General features: G+C 41.1%; 1 protein-coding gene across 1 annotated transcript in view; it reads left to right on the forward strand.

The window, feature by feature from the left end:
* Positions 1 to 21,554, forward strand: part of UNC5C (unc-5 netrin receptor C) — a 305,644-nt gene that overhangs the window by 263,653 nt on the left and 20,437 nt on the right. The window contains exons 12-14 of the mRNA XM_015542240.2: positions 174 to 261; positions 10,383 to 10,551; positions 14,295 to 14,528. Of these exons, the coding sequence (XP_015397726.1) occupies positions 174 to 261; positions 10,383 to 10,551; positions 14,295 to 14,528 (491 nt within the window). The remainder of the gene's footprint in view (positions 1 to 173; positions 262 to 10,382; positions 10,552 to 14,294; positions 14,529 to 21,554) is intronic.

A 21,554-nucleotide genomic window follows, 5' to 3' on the forward strand; every position in this document is an offset into this window, starting at 1 on the left:
GGACGGAAAGCAGGGCAGCTATGAATATTTACATGTCTTTAGAGAAAAAGCAGGCTTGTAGCTGCATGGCCACAAAATCTCCTCATTCCCTTTCACTTGCTTCAAAGGCATTCTGTGAAGTTTCCTTTTGATTCATAGGTCTTATGTGACTGCTTTTCTCTTTTGCTATTCAGGAGTAAGCTTGCTGATTCCCGCTGGGGCCATTCCCCAAGGGAGAGTCTACGAAATGTATGTGACTGTACACAGGAAAGAAAATATGAGGTAAATATGCTTTTTCTGGTGCGCTTGACTTTATCAATGTCTGACCTGGAGGAGAATTGTGCAATAGAAAGAATAAACCCAACATGTCTCGAGTGCCCTGCTTCTAGCATACCCTTTTTTCCCTAGACCCATAAAACGTCGGCTTCTCTTTATCTTTGAAGCTTCAGACACTTGTGCAGATCTTGAGTATGGGCCGAAGGCCAGAGATCTTTTCTCAAGTGGACATGTGGCCATTATAGCTGGAAAAATGGCCAGAAATGTGATCCTTAGATTGTCTGGAGAGATGTGTGGATAGACACAGAGAATCAGCTTCATGTGGCCTGGCTCAGGAATCCACCCCATCCCCATTACAGGGTTAAAGGTCACAAAGATTAGAAAGTCCCTTAACCTCTGGCCTGTCACCCCCACGTCAGCCTAGCATTTTATTCTAACCTGCGGGTTCTTCTTTTTGTAACTCTCCCTAACTTAAGCCTTATCAGCCTCCTTTTTAGGTTTACCCTTATAAACTCCATATTGAGCCTTTCTAAATGCATCTAGGATTGACAGAAATTAGATTGAGTCAAAAGGCTTTGTTTTGAATGTATCATAGTCATAAAGATGAAGTTACTTTAAGTAAAAAATAACAAGAGGACTTTAAATGTCCTAAATTCAATTTTCAGTCTGGGCCTCTAACAAATCTAAGAATGGTCTCTCTTGGTTAGTTCCCACATAAAACGTATGTATTAAATAGTGCTTTAAGGTCTGACTGATTAATGCTTCTGAAGTACACTGAGATCTTAAAATAAGACTTTGTTGAAATGAAGATCCTTACATGTAATTATCATTGTTTTTCCCAAGGGGAAAGGCATCGGCTCTCCAGCCCTGAGCTCCAGATACAAAGCATGAGTGATAAATGTTGAACTAGTTTATCATTATAACACATTATACCTTTTGTCTTCCCTCTCTCATCCTCAGAAAAACACCCATTTTTAGTCTTGTTCTTCAAAAGCCGAAAAGCTCTTTTATCATGCTCTCAGGTAGAGATACTGGCGTTTATAATCCGGAGGACCCCCAACATTTTTTTCCTTGGGTGGTGTCCTTTCACCTACACAAGCACTAACCTAAGAAAATGATAAAGTTCCTTGAGCATTATTCATGCCTTAAATTTGAGCAACAGAAAATTACTAAAAGGCTTGTATTTACTCACATCAAATATTCATTTTTTTTCATTCTCCATGCCAAGTAACATTCACAGACCCTGAGAGCGCCCTTCTGTTGCAACAGGAGAAATAAAGATCAGCAAACTCTAAGATCCCTTTATGTACTTTTTTCTTCTTTCTCTTGTCCTAAGTCAAGGTTTGCACTAAGTACATCCATCACTCAAGGCCTTTGCCAACATGGACATTTTGTTTAAACAGAAATGAGGGATGGCTTGTGCTGTATCCTCCGAAGCAGTGAGGTGTCTGGGTCTCTTATTGTCCATGTAATCACCGCTATCTTCAGCTGCAAATCAGGCCTTAAGGGGTGCTGCAGGGACGCGCTGAGGCTGAAAGATGTGTGCATTGTGTGACTTGTGTGGTTTTCCTTCCCATGGTGTGGTCAGCACCCTGGCAAGAATAATTGTGCATATGAGATGAAAGAAAAAGAAAACAAAAAATTGATAAAGCTAGACACTTCTGCTTTGAGTTTTCCTTTTCCTTCGACTCAAAAGAAAAGGAAAAACTATAAATCATTTCTTGCCACCCGTACTGCCTGAAGTTAGGTGCAGAGAGAATTACTCTGTTCAACTTGGTGTGCATCAGAGAAGTTCTGTTTATATAAATGAAGCTAGAGAAACCTCAAGATCTCAAAAGAAAACATGCACGAGAGACCATGAAACAAGGAACAAACACAAGAAGATGACTGTGTCAAATAATGAGCAGTTCTTCTCGTCACTTATTTTCCGTCGTTTAGGATATATTAATAATAGACTACATGGTACCATTTATTCACCATACTTTAACTTTCATTTATTTCTGCACTGCAACCCTGTGATGAGTTCCAATTTAAAGATCGAAAAACTAGGGCTCGGGGAAATCAAGTCACAGAGCCAATTTTTTCCCAGTCAAAAGCCGAGGGACGGCCGAATTCTCAGGCAGGTGATCTCACCGCGAAGCTTTTCTGCTCTGTCCCATGCCATCCCTCTTTTACAGATAGCACCAAGACACTGCACCGGGCCTCTGCTTCTTACTGTGGTACAGTCTCACACACAGTTTCTTTCTCCTGCTCCCTGAAGGCCCTTTCTGCCCTCACACGATCGGAGACAGAACTTCTAACAGGGAAGACATTGGGAGGGCACCAGGAGCTATGAATGTTCCTTCAAGTCATTTATAGGACAAGTTTGATCATTTTTCTCCATTTTCTTTCTCCCTGATTTCCCTTTATTGCATCCCAAACTGGGGATTTTTCCAGCTGGATGTTTTCCAGCTGGTCATCTGCTGATGTGAACTGTCTAAAGGGAGGCGTGAACTTAATTACGTGTGGCAGAGTGGATATGACAAGGGGGCCTTATCATTACTGAATGTGCTCTAAGAGAAAACCCTGAATGGCAGATGAGCAGCCCAAATGAGCTGCAGCAATGGGACATGCTGTCTCTGACAAGGGAGCAAAGCTGTAAGGGCGTGCTCATGATTTCTACCTCTCCAGCTTTACACATCTCAGAAGACGCCACAAAGCGTCTGTTTCCCCTGTGGATACAATTTCCATGATTAATGGCACTAATGTGGACCTTTTTGCCTTATTTCCAGTAGTAGTTAAAAAAAAAAAAATAAGTCTGACTCAGACTGAAATTTTGCTCTTTGTCATTTCTTATTGAAAAATAATTGGAATTAAAAATATCAATGTTAATTGCCCTTTTCTCTGTATTCTGCCCTTGCTTAGCAATACTCTCAAAAGGCCAGAAAGTCAACTTAGACATTCCACATATGAAGGTAAAAAGAACTTTTTTGGGAAACCGTGGGGAGCCATGGAAGGTCTCTGAGCAGCCAAGCAATAAGAGAATAACAGTGCGTTTTAAAGATTGATCTGGTGAGGTAGGCTGGATGAGTTAGTTGGTGGAGGGAACAGGAAGACTCCCCGTAGGCCGGCTGCCTGGTTGGGCTATGGCAATAAACTAGGTGTGAAGGGGGAAGGGAAGAACCAGGCCTGAGTCTGGAGGATGGAAAGTGAAATATATTTCAGAAAGAAGATTTCACCACCGGTTAGAAGTGTCACAAAAGAGTAATGAAACACAAAGGATAGGTGTAGGAACCAAGCCTTGGGCACTGGGAAAATTGTGAGTGCAAGTGGTTCAAGGAGGAAGGACAAATTCTGAGCTAAATGTGGGCAGTGTGCGCGGGTAGGGATATGGGATTCACGCCGGAGATGTGGATGGGGAGTCACCAGTGGGTGGATCCTCTGAGGGTTAAAAATGCAGAGGCAGAAAGTAGAGACCAGGGGAAAGAACTTCAGGAAATATTCCTATTAAAGTTTGGATGTGATGAGCAAAACAAAATAGAACGTGGAAGGAAAAGGCAGATCAACACAGAGTTTACATCTGGTGTGGTGCTTCTACTGAGTGGCTATGCAATGAATATTTTTCAATGAAAGAATGAATGACTGGAAGTATTATAGAACAATCAAACGTAAAGAGATGTTCAAGATGAAAGAAGTGGTTGACATAGGTATACGTAAAATTAAAATGTACAGAAAAAGAAGAATAAAAGAAATCATTGGGGCGCCTGGGTGGTTCAGTCAGTTAAGCGTCTGACTCTTGGTTTCAGCTCAGGTCATGATCTCACAGTTCAGTTCGTAGGTTCAAGCCCCACATCAGGTTCTGCCCTGAAAGTGTGGAGCCTCCTTGGGATTTCTCTCTCGCTCTCTCTCCCTGCCCCTCCCCAGCTTGCTCTCTCTCTTTCTCATAAATAAATAAATAAACAAACAAACAAAAAGTTTAAAAAAAAGAAGAAGAAATCATTGGATTTGTCAACTGCAGGACGTTGGCGTAAGAAGAGTTCAAGGTGCGAGTTAGTGGTGAGGCAATGTAAACTATCTATCATATATAGGTACTGAATATAAATAATAAAGTAGTATGTTAGGATAGCGGGCCAAAATTCTCTTATGTAAGTAACCATATAGCAGAAAGTTTTGATTTATTTTAACATGTTTTTGGAAGTTGGTAAAACAGTATTTGACATTATTATTTCTCAGTGGAACTCAATGACATTCCTCTTTTGAGTCCTCAAGTCCTTATTTGAGCATACAGCCGTATAAAAGGCTACAGGTATAGGGGGAAGAGAGTGGAGTGCAGGCATATGTAAATTTTATTTTCTCACTGCTCTCCACGGTGTTCATATACTGCAATCTTACTTATAAAGAAATGATTTCAGGTGATTTATGAAAATACAGTCTTTTCAACGGGAGGGAAAAAAAAACTTGTAAATAAGTAGATTGAGAAAATGAGAAAAATTAAGATTTGAAAAGATAACAAAGTCAGGTAAGCAGTTAAAGTATAAAACATTTGGTGCAATTCCCAGCATATTTCCTGGTAATAGGTCATGAATTTACTATTCCAAACCTTTCAAGAGGGGAATGTGGTAAGTGATAAAATCCATGTGTCCATGAGGAAAAAATATGCCCAAGAGAAGCTCAATTATTTCTCCCTTCATTCCACATAAAGAAGACATTTTTTGTTAATACAATTAACAACATCCTTAAATGGAAATAGCAGTGAGTTTTCATAGGACTCCTGGTAGTGTCCCTCAATGTAAGTAGATGGTATAAGGCCCAACTATAAATTCAGTAAAATAATTCCACAAGGACTCATCAATTCAGTCAGAGCACGATACTTAGCTGTTGTGGCTTAATCCAGGGATAGATTCTGGCTTGTCTGGGGAAATGGTGGCACGCCCTTCAGAGTGGCTTCCATAAATATTTTTTTTTGCTCAATTGAGCTTTTGATAGCAAGTGAGTTAGATATTCCCTGTCAGATACCTAGAGTGCAAATATTTCAAGTTGCCAGTTATATGTGAAACCGTGTGCTTCAAAAGGCAGCTGAGCCTCGGGGGGGGGGGGGGGCGGGGAGGGGAGGGTGGCGGTGGGATTGTCATCCTGAGGGACCTGACAAAAGACATGCATATTACTAGAAAGCATCTTGTCTCCACACAGAGGTGGATGGAGACAGATTCTCTTCAAGAAGTAATTTTAGGCTTGCTCTTGCAAATAGACCAAAAAAAGTCTCAAGGCCCTGAACCCTGATAAGTAACCCAAAATATACCACTGTGTGAAAGAAACCAAATCACTTGTGTTTGAAATCTAGCTTTGCCTGTTACTAGTTTTGAGGCCGTAGGCAAGTGTGTGAATGTCTCTAGATTTCAATTTTTCTCTTGTGGAAAAAGAAGTAATACACATACTTATCCTGATTCCCTTGCAGGTGTGCCATGAGCAGCAAATGCAATTGCTTTTATGAAAGTTTTCTAAATTGTGCACTTCTGTGTAGGAGAAGTTCTCCTCACGGATAACAGCAAGCAAATCATGAGAAAATCTCTCTGACAGGAAACTAAAACACTTCTCTGAGGGCTTTGTCCTAGAGGCTTCAGAACCCATCCAGCATTTCCTATGATAGTATCCTCACTGGACTTTGAAAAGCCTTTGAAACTTTAATTATTGTTCATTACTAAATTTCTACTTAATTGCTGCTTCTGCAGCTAATTTTTGCTTTGTGCTCATTTCCATGTCATCTGCTGTTAATATTTACGGAATGTTTACTAAATATCTCAGATAACTCACGAGACATATAGGAGCGAAGCCCATTGCAAAAAAACATGGATCAGGCTTATTTATATTTAATTTCTACTAGCTTTGTTTTATGTATTGTAATATTCGTGCTTAATGTGGATTTAAACACTCTGACCTTTGGTTTCACAGAGTTAAATCTTAATCTTCCCTCAATCACTCCACAGAGTTAAATCTTAATCTTCCCTCAATCACTCCTTCCATATAGGCTTGGAAATGTTTCCAATTTCAACACCACTTCTTTCATCTTGAAAACGAAAAGATTCTTATCATTATTTCTTCTTTGTTTTTCATTCCCTGTTATGGATTCCGCTTCACCACTTCCCTATTCATTACATTCTTGCACCTCACTGGGTTAATAAATTCTTTTGACACCTACTGCCCCTTCCTTCCCTTGCTATCCCTCCCTCAAGAATGGTGCCCATCAATATTGCATGCCAGGGGTGTGCTTAGAGAGTACAGGTCTGACAGCTCCCCAACCCAGCAGGGAGGCTTCTCCCTTCTGTTCCAACTCAGTGATGAGAAGAACCCCTCCTCTTTCTGCCTCAAGCACCGGCTGCTAACAGCAGACTGAGGGGCAGATGTTTCCAATCTCCAACTATACAGCAAGGACCACTTGAAATGGATTCCACTTAAGTCTCCTTCCTTAAAAGTTTAATGCCCACTTCTCAAGGTACACTTGTGACCAAAAGGTAAGAGTTGTGCTCACGAAAATGTAGTCACTGTTTTTTGTTTTGGTTGTGTTTTGTTGCCATGGTAGGAAAAGTAGAATTAGCAAGCATAAGGTTATCGCTTAGGACCGATAGTATAATATCAGCTATGCCACAATGAAACCAAAATGTCACTCATGTACTAAGAAAATGAATTTCAGACTGGAATGAAGGAAGAAAAACTGGATTAAGAGGAAATGAAAACTAAGGGATGAAGCGGATGATAAAGACTTCTCAAGCTGCCAATAACCTTATTATTCCCAAAAGTACATTTCCAAGTACTTGGATAACTTTAGATTCAATAAAAATGTGCTGTTATTCAGTGAGGATGGAGATGATGTTAAAAGACAAAGGAGATAAAAGTTGCTTTTACTTTCTAAATAGGAAGAAAGAAAACCCTTAAGTTGGTGAGATCCTAATGACATTTTAGAATGAGAGGAGGGAGGGATAGCCCAGTTTTATTAAGGAGAAAATATGTCAAACTATAATTGAGTTCTTAGAACTGAGGATAATACTTGTCAGGAGCTAAGGACTCTAAGATTTGACGTTACCTTGGCTGCCACAGTCTGGTGGATGTTGATAGATGACACAGTACTTCTGGGCCAGAGACAAAGGACAGTTTGTTACAGCAATAACACTGTCCAGAGTTTTGTCGTTTTTGTGCCAGTTCACAAAACCCCAGTGCCAGAAGGGAGATGCAGAGAGGGTCAGATGATCTGTACACACTCAGTGGGTGCCTTCCAGGAAGGACCTCTGAGCTTAGAGAACATGGGTTTTTTTATAATGGGAAGTGGATGTGGTTGCCTTGTACTCCAGAGACCAGCACTATCGTTGCCTTCCAAGGTGATTGCTATACAATCGCCTTGAAGAGACATGCAGAAACATGAAAGATCCATGGAGAACTGTCTTCCAACAGTATATAAAATGTGTATATTATAAATTAAAGATGTATATATATTTATATATAAAAATATCAAGCAGCTCTTGTCATTCATTGAGTGTTAAATTAGGGTAGGCCATAGATTTAAGCTAACTTCTAGATTGTGTAGTATATAACCATAGATGAGGAAAAAAATCCTAAAGGAAAATCCTTCTCAAGTGGCCATCACAATTATACAGGAATTTGATATGTCCCTTATAATAGCCACGTGAATGAATGGAAAGATGTGAACTGGACAATGTATATTTTAATTGGTTTATATTTGACTAAACCAGAAAATTCAAATTATTGATGTCAGACTAGAAAGAGGTTTCAAGTAGTATGTTTAAAAAGGTCTTTATCTTTGCCCTATTCTTGTGCTACAATGTCAACAGTGATTGGAACGAGAAGATAAGTGGCAGGCAAATCAGTTCTACAGAGGATGAAAGACTAGAAGAGATAGCCTATACTTGGAGAAAAGACAGTGTTAAGAAATACATACCCTGAAATTTTCTCTGCAACTGTTAAGGTGAAATTAAATAACCAAATGTAAATTTCTGTACATATGTTCAAAAGCCATTGCTGCAACCACAAAACTGTAGAGACTTAGCCTAAGAGCCTTTCATGTTATGAATACACAGGGTAGTTAGCTTTAACAAATAACTTACCCTCCTTGGGGCTTCATTGCCTCATTTTATAAAGGAAATGCTTTATATTATCTCCATCTTCCTCTGTAACTCAAGCCTGCAATAACATTTATAAATAATTATTTGATTGAGAACAACCTAAGGCAACAATTTTGTTAGGCATTGATATAACTATGTATTCCAAATCAAGGAAAATAGGAGCCCCGCTATGCTGCCTACTTGCGTATGATATTCACTTCCAGATGCCTTACTTTAGTGAAGACATAGGAACACCAATGGACATCTATATAACGACAAAGGTAGAAATATAGGGAGATATCTGGAAACCATGCTTTTCTAGTTAAAAAACTGAGAATGTTTGGTCTAAAATAAAGAAGACTTTCTAGAGGCATCATAGCAATCTCTAAATATTTGAAAGGCTCTCATGCTGAAGTGGAGAGAAAGCAGGCCAAAGATATGTGGAAAGAAGGATCAGGAAGGCAAATTGTATTTCTCCTAAGAACGTTTTGTAGGTTTGAATCGATAATATGTGAGGTGACCCTCAATAGTAGTGGAGCACCATTTTGGATGTGTCTACAGCACCAGCCACAAGCCAGCATATTGTAGAGAGGCTCCTACTTTGTATGGAAGGTGGTGCTTGTTGACCCCAGGTGTCCTGCCTCCTCTGAAACACTCAGCTCATGATCTCTTATCCACACTATTCTGACAGAGTAGTTTTGAGTATTGTGTTGAGAAGGCATTGGCGTTAGTCCCCATGCTAACACTTGTTAGTTTTAAGACTTTGGGCAGTCTGCCCCATGCTTTGGGACTACTTGCTCACATATCAGCTTTGGGTTAATTTATCCGTTTATTTGTTGATTACAATCTTGTTAGGGAAATGACTGAAGAAAGTTAAAAAAAAAAAAAAAACATGTGGAAATAAAGAATTTGGATCTTTGGGGCACCTGGGTGGCTCAGTCAGCTAAGAGTCGAACTTCAGCTCAGGTCATGATCTCACAGTCTGTGAGCTCGAGCCCCGCGTTGAGCTCTGTGCTGACAGCTCAGACCCTGGAGCCTGCTTCAGATTCTGTGTCTCCCTCTCTCTGCCCCTCCCTTGCTCTCACTCTGTCTCTTTCTCAAAAATAAATAAACATTAAAAAAAAATTAGATCTTTGAGGTTCTTTCCACCCCGATTCTCTGAGTATGAAGTATACAAGTAGAAATATTTCATTTTAAATTCTAGAACTATAGAACACAGTTCTGTATTCTGCCTGGTCATATGTGAAACAATGAATCTGCTTTACTAGCCTGAATTATCCCTGAAAGTCATCTGGAAGAAATTTAGCTCTAGGGTGTCCTTACTCTGAAGTGATTTTTTTTTTTTGAAGTATTTTTCAAGTTAGGTCCTAAAAATAAATTAAAGGTATTTAAAACCCTGTGAGAGTAATGGCAAGTATTATCAGAAAAGATGGTTGTGGGGTCATCAGGCTGGCTCAGTCAGTTGAGCATCTGACTCTTGATTTCAGCTCATGTCATGATCTCACAGTTCATGGTATTGAGCCCCACATTGGACTTTGAGCTGACAGCACAGAGCCTGCTTGGGCTTCTCTCTCTCCCCTTCTCTCTGGCCCTGCCTCTCTTTCTCTCTCAATAAATAAATTGCTCCTTCTCTCTCTCAAATAAATAAATAAAGTTAATTTTTTAATTAAAAAAAAAAAAGAAAGGATGGTTGTGTAACCTCATAAGGACTCTATTCCTTCCTGTTCCATCCTGAAGGTATCTGCACATGAATTCAAAGAAAATTACCAAAGGCAGGTCTGTCTGTGTCTGGGGGAAGGGGATCAAAGAGACACTGGCAAATTCACTGTTATCATAAATTTCTCCAGTCTTGAAGATGAAAGTATTGGTATAAAGGACATATCTTCCCATATAATTCTGCCTCTGCACCCTCCCCCACCCCCGCAAAAATCCCAAGAAGAAATAATTTGCACAACTTCAGATCTAAAATCTCAATGAATACATAGTACATACATGCTATGGAAATGTCACTCATGCCAATCTCTGCTCTTCTTCTAGGCCACCCATGGAAGACACTCAGACACTCTTGACCCCTGTGGTGAGCTGTGGGCCTCCGGGAGCCCTGCTGACCCGCCCCGTCATCCTCACTATGCATCACTGTGCAGATCCCAATACTGAGGACTGGAAGATACAGCTCAAGAACCAGGCAGCACAGGGGCAGTGGGAGGTGAGCTTCTGTTGGGATAAAGATGGAACACAAGAGCAATTCATTTAGATAAACTGGAGTAATTATGGGAAAGTTTTTGTTTTTAAAGCAGAACATGAATGGAATTTTAGCTTATACTCAAAAAGACAGAGAGAGGCAGAGAGTGTGAGAAGGAAGGAAGAAGGAAAGACTAGTTCTTGAATGCTTTAGCTACTGATGGGTAGTCCCAGTGAAAATGATGGTCAAGCATTGGCTAACTTCTAAGGAAAGTACACTTGAGAGTCTTGCACAAGTCCCCCTTGGACCATACATACAGGGTATTGGGAAGGGAAACATATATATATATATATATATATATATATATATATATATATATATTTAAATTTGCAGGTAAAGAAACATTGCAACTGGGTCAGAAAATGGTAGGCATTGTAGACATATACCCGGAATATAGTTCTTCTAAACTTAACTTGGGGAAACAGAAAAACAATGCATTCCTGAAGCTCCACTAGAATGAAGAACACCTGTGACATCTTGGCTATGTGTGTCTGTTGCCATCACAACCTGTTAAGGACAGTGCCTTAAACAGATCCTGTTCTTTTCAGCAGAATCCTTCCATCAGCACCTGAAGTTACATGCAAAAGAATTTGTTATACCATGACCACTTTATACCTAATACCTTAAAAAAAAAAAAAAGCTTGCATGTTTTCATTATTATCCCTTGGAAAGACAGTACCTGTTGTTTAAATGGAAAATAGCCACATTAAAAATCACATTTGAGAGTATTCTTGAGAAAGCATATTTCAGGAATATATCAAAAAATGTCTAATAGTTTTGAAAGCTACCACTGTATTTTGTGTCACCATTACAAAATATCCAATCCATAAATATTATATACATTGTGATTACTTATGGTATTTTTCTTTTAGGAAAGAAGTTTTCAGAAAAAAATGTATGTGAAGATTCAGATTCAAGCCTTCAGTATTTTAGGGAAAAGTAGTGTTTGAGTTAGAAGGGTATCCCAGGGATACCCTTTCTGTGGTCATGTTCCCTTGGCCACATGATGGGATCACTCCTTGCCAGAGGGCTGAAAGTCCAGGACTGAAGTCTAGGGGTAAACTTTATGTTGAGTTATGACCAGACTTAACCAGATTTAACCTCAATTCCATTTAAGCTTGAAATGATTTATCTCAAAAACATCCCAACGTCTTAATCTCAAGTGATCCTAAACTGTGTGCACAATTCTCTGTTTAATGCCCTAATACGATGTCTATTTATGGACTTGAGTAATGATAACAGTAGCAAGAACAATAAAATGAAATAAAGAGACAAGAAGAGTAAAAGAGGGCAATGCTTAAGAATACACTCTTACACTGGTGAGGTTGTGGAGAAACAGGAACCCTCTTGCACTCTTGGTGGGAATACAAACTGGTGCAGCCGCTCTGGAAAACAGTGTGGAGGCTCCTCAAAAAAATAAAAATAGAACTACCCTATGACCCAGCAATAGCACTGCTATGAATCTCCCCAAGGGATACAGGAGTGCTGATGCATAGGGGCACATGTACCCCAATGTTTATGGCAGCACTTTCAACAATAGCCAAATTATAGAAAGAGCCTAAATGTCCATCAACTGATGAATGGTAAAGAAGATGTGGTTTACATATACAATGGAATACTACTTGGCAATGAGAAAGAATGAAATCTGGCCATTTGCAGCAATGTGGATGGAACTGGAGAGTATTATGCTAAGTGAAATAAGCCAGGCAGAGCAAGACAGATACCATATGTTTTCACTCATATGTGGATCTTGAGAAACGTAACAAAAGACCATGGGGGAGGGGGAGGGGGAGGGGGGGAGGGAGGGGGGGAGGGGTTACAGAGAGGGAGGGAGGCAAACCATAAGAGACTCTTAAGGACTGAAAACAAACCAAGGGTAGATGGGGGGGGGGGGGAGGGGAAAGTGGATGATGGGCAGGGAGGAGGGCACTTGTTGGGATGAGCACTGGGTGTTGTATGGAAACCAATTTGACAATAAATTATGCTTAAAAAAAAAAAAGAATACACTCTTATACCTGTGGCAGGGACGTGGAGCATCTTTATTCCTGACTGTATCTTACTGGAGGCTTTCTGTAACATGCTCATTGGATGATATTTGAGGCTTACCCTCACCTTGCTGGGGGGTGGGGGGGAGCACTTCTTTCCATGTGTCCTTTCGGGGCTAAAATAAACCTGAAGGTGCTGAATTTCTCTCTTTGCCAGTTCAGTGTAAGTTTTATCTTGGAGTACAGGTTCAGTTGAAGAAATAATTTCATGAATGGTATTCAACCCAACTCCTACTATAGCTCAGTTGATGTTGTAAGATCTAACTAATAAACAACCACCCCAGGCAGCTACTTCTTTCATATCGTTGAGACTCAATTTATGATGACACAGCCATTCATTTTTTGGACAAAAACCCATTTGCTCACCATGAGCCAGGCCCACTGAGCTATAGTGGGAATCAAGCAGACACAGTTCCTGCCTCTGTGAAGATTAAGTAGCCTAGTGCAGAGGCAGAATCATGCCCACATATGTATTTTATCTCACTCATATGAAGTTTTCTTTTAAATTTGAATTAATTAAAAGTTGGAAAATTTCACATAAAACTTTGAACTTCCAGTGTGTCTTGAAAGATTCCAGGCTGTTTTCTCACTGGGCCTACATTCCTGCATAGCTGTGATGAGCTGAAACAAGTGGGAACCGAGCTCTTTAGACAGACTTGTGCTCTGCTTTACCAGAATCTCCTCCACTCCCTATTGTCTTCTGCCTTACTTGCCGCACTTATTCCTAATACCTGGCTGCCCTGGGAGGCATGCGGAATTATGACCCTTAGGTTATGAGTCCTACACTTGGTCTTTCAGATGATTTCTTCCGTGGCCTCAGTCATTCAGATAAATCAAAACTTGGTTGAGTTAGTAACTGCTTTAACAATACTCATCACTTGTATTTATTTTTACTTCTTGCTAAATATTTTCAAAAACTAAAAGGATAGGCTCTGTAACCAGAGAGATGTGTCTTAAAGGCATTGAGTTTACTATGTTGTACTTTCCGTGGAGTCCAGTAACCCAGGTTATTGAGGAAAAGCAGTGTATCTTTTTGAAAAGTAATTGGTGGGTGAGTTTGGAAGAACACGGTAGAATGGTATTGTGTAATTCTTTAATCTCTCTAAATCTTTTCCAACCCCTAGATTTTGGGGGGAAAACCTATTACACTATCATGACATTGAAATAAAACAGTACTTTTGGAAACAATAAGAAACTTAGAGATTAAAACATTACATTCTCAATAAATAAATAATAAATAAAACATTAAATTCTCAGACATAAGTAATAAACTCAGGTACACTGAAATTAGGAGGATAACTAATGGATTTCTTTTGGAATTTTATGTTGATTCCAGTGAGGTAGATTCTCAGATCAAAAATGCTAACTAGAGGGCCATCGAAATAAAGAATATTGGCAGTATGAAGGCAAGGGGACGTAAGGGAGAGAATGATTAAGAATGGAAAAAGAGCTACATTAAAGCCTGAGGGTGACAAAAACTCCCCCCCCCAAAAAAAAAACAAAAAAAAACCCAAAAAAACAAAAAAACAAAAAAAAAACAAGAAAAGGATGAGCAAACCTTAGCAGAAGAGGTCCTGTTCTATCTGCCATACTGGCCACCATCATGGCGGCCAGCAGAACCCACAGTAGCTCAACCACAGCTCCTTCCTTCTTGTCCTGCAGGATGTGGTTGTGGTTGGGGAGGAAAACTTCACTACCCCCTGCTACATTCAGCTGGATGCAGAAGCTTGCCACCTCCTCACAGAGAACCTAAGCACCTACGCCCTGGTGGGGCAGTCCACCACCAAAGCTGCCGCAAAGCGCCTGAAGCTAGCCATCTTTGGACCACTCTGCTGCTCGTCTCTGGAGTACAGTGTTCGAGTCTACTGTCTGGATGACACCCAGGATGCCCTGAAGGTAAATCTCTCCTGACTGACCCTCCTTCTTTCCCTTCGCACTGAAGCCAAGGTTTGGTGTGGCGGCGCCCACCCAGAGACCATGTGTATGTGTTTGTGCACCTCAGTGCGCAGACACAAGTATCCGGCCCCAAAAGATGCAGTTTAAAAAAAATAATAAACATTTCTCTGAGGCCATGCTGATAAATGAGTGGTTTTCCATTGTGCTGATTCCTCCCAAGGGCTACTTTTGTTTACCTTCCTTGATTTCCTTTAATGAAAAATTTAGAAGAAGTAGGAGAATTTGGCAACGAGACGTGGATGGTAAATAATCTGCTTCCATGTTTATCTCAGCTGTGTGCTTCCTAGAAAAGGAATTGGCGTAATTGCTCACACTGTATGTTCCTCTTGTGTGCCACTTCATTTATATGCTTTCCCATTCTTTTTATGAGGACTGTGAGAAAGAGGGTTAGCATTTGACAACAGGCTGCTGCTTTGCAGAATAAATGAGCTTAATTCCTGGTGCTATTATTGCAATTCATTTTATCCCATTTGAAGCTTTAAAGGATATCGTAAGTGCCTTTGAAGAAGTTATGATCTGGAAGGAGGCATAAAAGAAGTCTGCCAAGGACTGGGAGACAAGTCTGAGTCTGATAAATGCTATAGATGAATGCAGGTTCTGTGGGAGTTCAGGAGGGGGGAGGGGATTATATTATTTTGAGGAGATCTGACAAGGAGCTAACATTTGAATTGGGCCCAAATGAAAGGTAGAGTTTCACCAGCATAGTGGGAAAAAATACAAACTTTCTAGGTGAAGGGAACAGCACGAAGAAACACAGGACAGTAAATACAGGTTCCATACTAGCATATTATTTCCAGTAAGCCTCAAATGACAGGTAAGAGTTTTATTGAGATGGACTTCAACTTCCAGAGAGAGGAGTTGCGATTCAGTGTCTTGAGTTATTGGAGAGGAAGTGGAGAGATTGAAACCAACAAAAGACATGATCAGAAATATATGTTAGAAATATTAGTGCGAAGGGTCACCTGGACGGCTCAGTCCATTTAGCATCTAACTCTTGATTTCCACTCTGGTCATGATCTCACCAACCATGAGATCGAGCCCCAGGTCAGGCTCTGTGATGACAGTGTGGAGCCTACTAGCGATTCTCTGTCTCTCCCCTTCCTTCCCCCACTGTCCCTCTCTCACTCTCTCTCTCAAAATAGATAAATAAAACTTAAAAAAAAAAAAGAAATATTAGTCTGACATCAGCAGAAAGATAGAGTCAAGAAGAAAAGCATGGTAGATCTGGGCTGATAGCAGAAGAGTGAGGAGAGGGGAACAGGTGTGGAAGGTCCTGTTCAAGTAACTCCTGTCGGACCTGGTGACCAGCAATGAATGGAGCAGAAGATCCAGTCTGCCTCTCAGTAATAGTAACACACCTAGGGGGCAGGTAGCTTTGGGGTGTGGCTCTGGTGACTTTACTTTTGGAATATTGAGTTAGAGGTATGAATTAGACATCAGGACAAAGATGCCCAAGGGACAGTTAGAAATGTGTGTGTGACTCTCTGGACAGAGAGCAGATCCTGAAGTAGAGACTCAGGAACCGACTCTACAATACTCATATTTGTCATCCCTGTGATCAGGGAGACTATCAAGGGAGAGCAGAGAGATACGTTAAACGACATTGTTAAAAATAACACGCATTACTGACAACTTCCTATGTGCTGGGCATGGTTCTAAATGTTTATTAACTCATTTAATCTTCACACAACCCTGTATGATACCATTAACCCCATTTTTTCAGACGTTCAATTGAGGGCACAGAAAAATTAAGCGATTTGCTCTAGGTCACACAGCTGTTGAGTGGAGAGAGCAGGCTTCACACCTGAGCAGGGGACTGCAGTCTAGGCTTCGCCCCTAATGTGGGTTGTTGGAGGAGCCACACCCTAGAAAACAGAGACCAAGGGGGGCCCTGCCATTGCCGGGGGTGAGGAAGGGAAGCCAGCAGAGGAGCTATTGAAGGATGAGCACCCAGGGGAGGAAAAGAGAAGTGGGAGAAAATGTGTCAAGGAAAAAACCAGGGGAAGAATTTTTGTTGTTGATGAAATTTCAAAGTATTTCCTTCTGGAGTTTCCATCCAGAAAGTAGTTCTGGGTCATGAAACCTGAGTGTTGCAGGTTGGGTCCATGGAGGGGATGAGACACAGGATATGTTTTTGATGGCTGACCTTGTAGGAGTTTCTGATGCTGAATAAATGATGTGAACATGCAGCTGTAGTGTGAAACTTATGGTTCTTTTATATTCCTTGCAGATGTGATACTTCTGACGCACTGTCAGGGTGGAAATCATCCTAGGCTTAAATTCTTTCACAGGGAAAACTATTTGTAGGGAGCCATGGGATCTGATTAAGGCACGTCTTGTAACAATTCTCGGAAAAACCATTGTCAAAAGCATGCCATAGAAGATCTACATCATACTTGAAATGTTTGATACACATATTTTATATTCATACACATAGTTCTTAGGACCTTTCTTGACCTTTCTTCCCAACAGAGACATGCAAATCCATGCCAAAAAAGTAATAATTCAGTAAAACTATTTTAATTGTTTTAATTAGTGGAAAGAGATGCAAATGGTCAACACTGAGAAAGATTGACAAACAGGATTAAGCAGTAAAAACAACCCAAGAGCAGTTTGAATCATGGTCAGTGCTTTCCAAATAGACATTTATGAATTCTCAGTAGCTGGGGATCCAGCACTTAGCCTGAAACAAATATGAATAATGGATAAGGCTTTCTTGCACCTCATGGCCTTTTAATAATGCAGAAATACCAAAATCCTAGTTATAGGTAAAGGGTCTATCCAACATACTGAAGAGACAATTAGTTCAGTCCCAGCAACACTGCCTAACACCCACGCTTGAATTGGAACCTTGGGGCTCATTTTCAGAAAGGCCCTTTGTTACCTGAATTCTGCCTTCTTGGCACCCTGCCTGCTGGTGTTCCCCAGCAGTCTCTGCCCTCTCCCTGCTTCTGTAACCATTGTTGCCCATAAATACTCTCTTCTGCATCGCCCTTTCCAAACACCTCCTCCTGCTGCTGGCCCACCTGCTCCCCGCTCACACCCTTCCTAAGTCAGTAGTTCTGCATCCCACATATATAGGAATCAGTTGGGGAGCTTTAAAAAAAGACTTGCTCCGGGGGTGCCTGGTGGTTCAGTTGGTTAAGCGTCCGACTCTTGATTTGGGCTCAGGTTATGATCTCATGATTTGTGAGCCCCACATCAGGCTCCATCCTGGCAGTGCGGAGCCTGCTTGGGATACTCTCTGTCCCTCTCTCTCTGCCCCTCCAGTGCTCGCTCTCTCTCTCGAAATAAATAAACTTAAAAAAAAAAAAAAAAAAAGACTCGCTCTGGGGTCCCAACCCAAAGGCTCTGATCTAATTGGTCTGGGTATTGGGGTTTTTCTTTCAATACTCCCTGGGTTATTCTGTTGTGCAGCCAAGATTAAGAACTATTATCCTAAACACTTCCATGGATCTTTTTGGAACTTTAATCCTCCTAAGAACAAACTCTCCTACACCCTTTGAATCATCCTCTCCACTCTTCCTTCACCTACTCACATTAAGGGCAACTGGATCTTCCCCATCACATGGCATCCCTCATATTCTCCATGGTGAAGACCACACCCTCTAAGTAACCACAAGGCATAAAGGAAGAGTTCCAGTACTTCTCCTACCCCATGATCACTTCTGGGGCATTGTTCTGCTCGTAGGGTTGACTTTTTCTACTGCTATTCTCATTCTGTTACTCTGTTACTCATGACCTATTTCTGTTCCTTAGCCCCCAATCTCCTGGTACCTATCTCCAGCCTAGCAGTACCTGCCTCATGGTCTTTCTTCCCATTCATTTTATTCCTATCAATCTCTCAGATTCAAAGTCACCACTAATCACAGTTTTTTGCCCAAAGTTATTCTGGTAACCTTGACATCATCCCACATTATCTGTCCGCCGGTTTAGGCATGCTGTGGATTTCACCCTCATTAACATCTCCACCTGCCAAGATCCCCACCTGCGAAGCTCCATGTTTCTGACCACAATATCTGACCTTCCATCTCTCGAACACAAAGGGCATGCAGGCCACCTTTGGTTCTTAAGGAAGACCTCCCTCAAACTCCTCTGGTGGCCTGGTTCACAGACCCTCCTCTGTTCTTACCCAGATCTCCAGGGAACTCACCTCCACTCTAAATCTCTTGCCAACTGGAGCTACAGTAGATTTTTCTGATTCCACAGCTAAAGATGACTGCCCCTGAACAAGCCCTCCCATTCTCCCTCCAGGTTGTTGAGTTGCTCTGAAAATGATAGATTTCTGCTTGAGTCTCTGCTGCTCTCAAGATGGCTGCCCTAAGCTTTCCCTTTCTGCTTGTCCACACTCCTTTCATTTATCCCTTCTTGACTCACCACTTTTCACATAGCGCTTCTTCCAAGTCTTCCCTGCTCTCTCCAAGTCCCTGATTATATGGCAACCCTTCCGTCCTTTGCAGTGACCCGACTCCTACTGCACCACTCAAGGGACACTCCCTTAGCTCCTGTCCTTTACTCTTCAAACCTTTTATTTCAACCTCCCTTTATCCCATCTGGGCTCTGATGAAAAGGAGCTCTGCTTCCTTGTTTGTGCTTTAATCCAACTCCTCTACCCCTGTCCATCTCCAGCACAGCAAATGGTGCCCTAAAGTGGGTCTCCCCAGACTTGATATTTTCTTATAGCTACCACTGTGTGCTGGGGATTTCTCCTGAATGGCAGAAGCCCTCCCAGAATGTTGGACTGGGTCAGAGAGGGAGCTCAGCAGAGGACATTCTCAGGGGTTCAGAACTCTACAGTCTGGAGAGCTATTAGAGAAAACTGTAGCTGGATGTCTGGAAGTGAACATATCTAGAATATTAGTTCCCACTCTTTTATCATATGTGCTTATACTGTCTATGTGGATGGGGAGCAAAAAAAAAAAAAAAAAGGAGACCACCACATCAGTCAGTCTCAAGCAACCCTGATGCATCCTTTCATGTCCCCACCTAGCTCTTTGAGTTCGGTAGCCTTGGTGACAATTTCCCTGAGTTTTGTTAAGCCCACAGCAGAAATGGTCACCTGAAGCTTAAAAGCTGTGTTTAACAATTCAGAAGCATTGCTGAGAATCAGGATGCTAGAGGTGAGTCCCAGAGTAAAAGTCAAGGCTGCTGGGAGACAGGGGGTTCTTTCATGTACCTTTCAGGTGGATTTTTCTCCCATGCAAGTGCTCAAAGGAACAGGGAGAGCAATGTGCAGGTTGAATTCATGTAGAGAGACAAAGATGCTATGAACTGTGAAAATGGCTTAGAGGCAATTCTGTGCCCACACAGAGAGGTCCCGTCTATTGTAAAGATTGAGTTGGGCCACAGATCAGTTTTTCTGTTTCCCTCCTCTTCACGTGATTAAAGTAATGATATTGGTGTTTTCCTCCCATTATTTACAAAGACTTAAATCCTCATATCAAAAGACCAGAAATTAGGGGCACCTGAGTGGCTTAGTCTGTTAACCATCTGACTCTGGCTCAGGTCATGATCTCACGGTTTGTGGGTTCGAGCCCCATGTCAGGCTCTGTGCTGACAGCTCAGAGCCTAGAGCTGCTTCAGATTCTGTGTCTCCCTCTCTTTCTGCCCCTCCCCCATTTACACTCTCTCTTTCTCAAATATAAATAAACATTAAAATTTTTTTCTTAAAAGACCAGAAAATAATAGAGAACAAGATGATATTTGGGTAAGTTTTAAAACACGGAGAAGTCCACAACTATGTGGAAATAAATCATTTCTGTCCCACTGTCCTGAATTACAATTCTGAAAATACAATTTCTGAGAGATTTATACTAAACCCTGAGATTCAGAACCTAAAAGAAGAGTTATTTGTATACACTATGGGCCACATATGATGCTTCTGGAATTTCTGACAAATGTATTTGACAAATGAATTTCTGACCAAATATGTAAATTAACATAAGCTGCTCGCTTCATGTAGTCATTTGGCATAGACTCTTGGGATTTCTTCAGCTTTCACATACCCCGATTCGGGCTGCAGTCTAGTATAGAAACTCTGTGAACTCTCATATTATGTGGAAAAGAAGAGAAAATGAAAGAAATACTGAAAATGAAAGGAAGTAGGAAATCTAGTCAAGGGCTATGCGATACTCAGTATCTTGGGCTGCAGTTGGAGACACTATCCTGGAAAAGCTTTTGTTTTCATCCTGGAACCTGGTGCCTTCCACTGTCCTTCTGACGCCCCCTCCACTGCAGCTGTGACCCCACACAACCCAGAACACCTCAAGCCTGTCTCTTCTGGGCTTATGAAGGCTGGCCCTCTGTTGAATTGGCCCCATTAGCCTTCTCTTTTCTTTCGGTTCCCTCAAACAACCTCAAAACTAACATGACCCATGTTTATACTTTCAGGATGCTGGCCTATGCAATTAAATTAACATATTTGTACATGTAACACAAATATTAGATAATACCAGAAAATGTAATAAGGTTACAAATGTGTTTTTCCTTTTTTCTTTTTTTTTTTTTCTTTCTGCTAAGTGTATGGAAGGAAATGTGGTGTGGTAGGGAAACTTGGGTGAGGCTGGCTAAGTCTCTTGGTTCTGCCCCTCCTCAGGTCTGTGGCTCTGGTCATTGAACTTGACCTCTTTAACAGTCATTTGCTGTACATCAGGCACCTTTACAAGATTCAAGGAGATCAAAGTTATTAAATTTCCTAGCACAAAACAGATATTTGATGATGTTCATTATCCCTAGATGGGCATCTGGATATAACGGTATTTTAAAGATAATGGCTCAGTGAAGATATTAAATCTAATCATGATGTAATTGTGGGGTGAGTTTCAGGTTTGTCATCAAGCTATTTGGCCAGCCATTAGGGACAGGGATCTTTTGGGTGAATCTAAATTTACTGAATCTTAATTACCTTCTCATGAGACTGGGCCCTGGCCCTATCATATATTTTAGAAATGACCTGCCACATTGAAT

The sequence above is a fragment of the Panthera tigris genome, chromosome B1 (genome assembly GCF_018350195.1).
Source record: "Panthera tigris isolate Pti1 chromosome B1, P.tigris_Pti1_mat1.1, whole genome shotgun sequence".
In the NCBI taxonomy this organism is placed as follows: domain Eukaryota; kingdom Metazoa; phylum Chordata; class Mammalia; order Carnivora; family Felidae; genus Panthera; species Panthera tigris.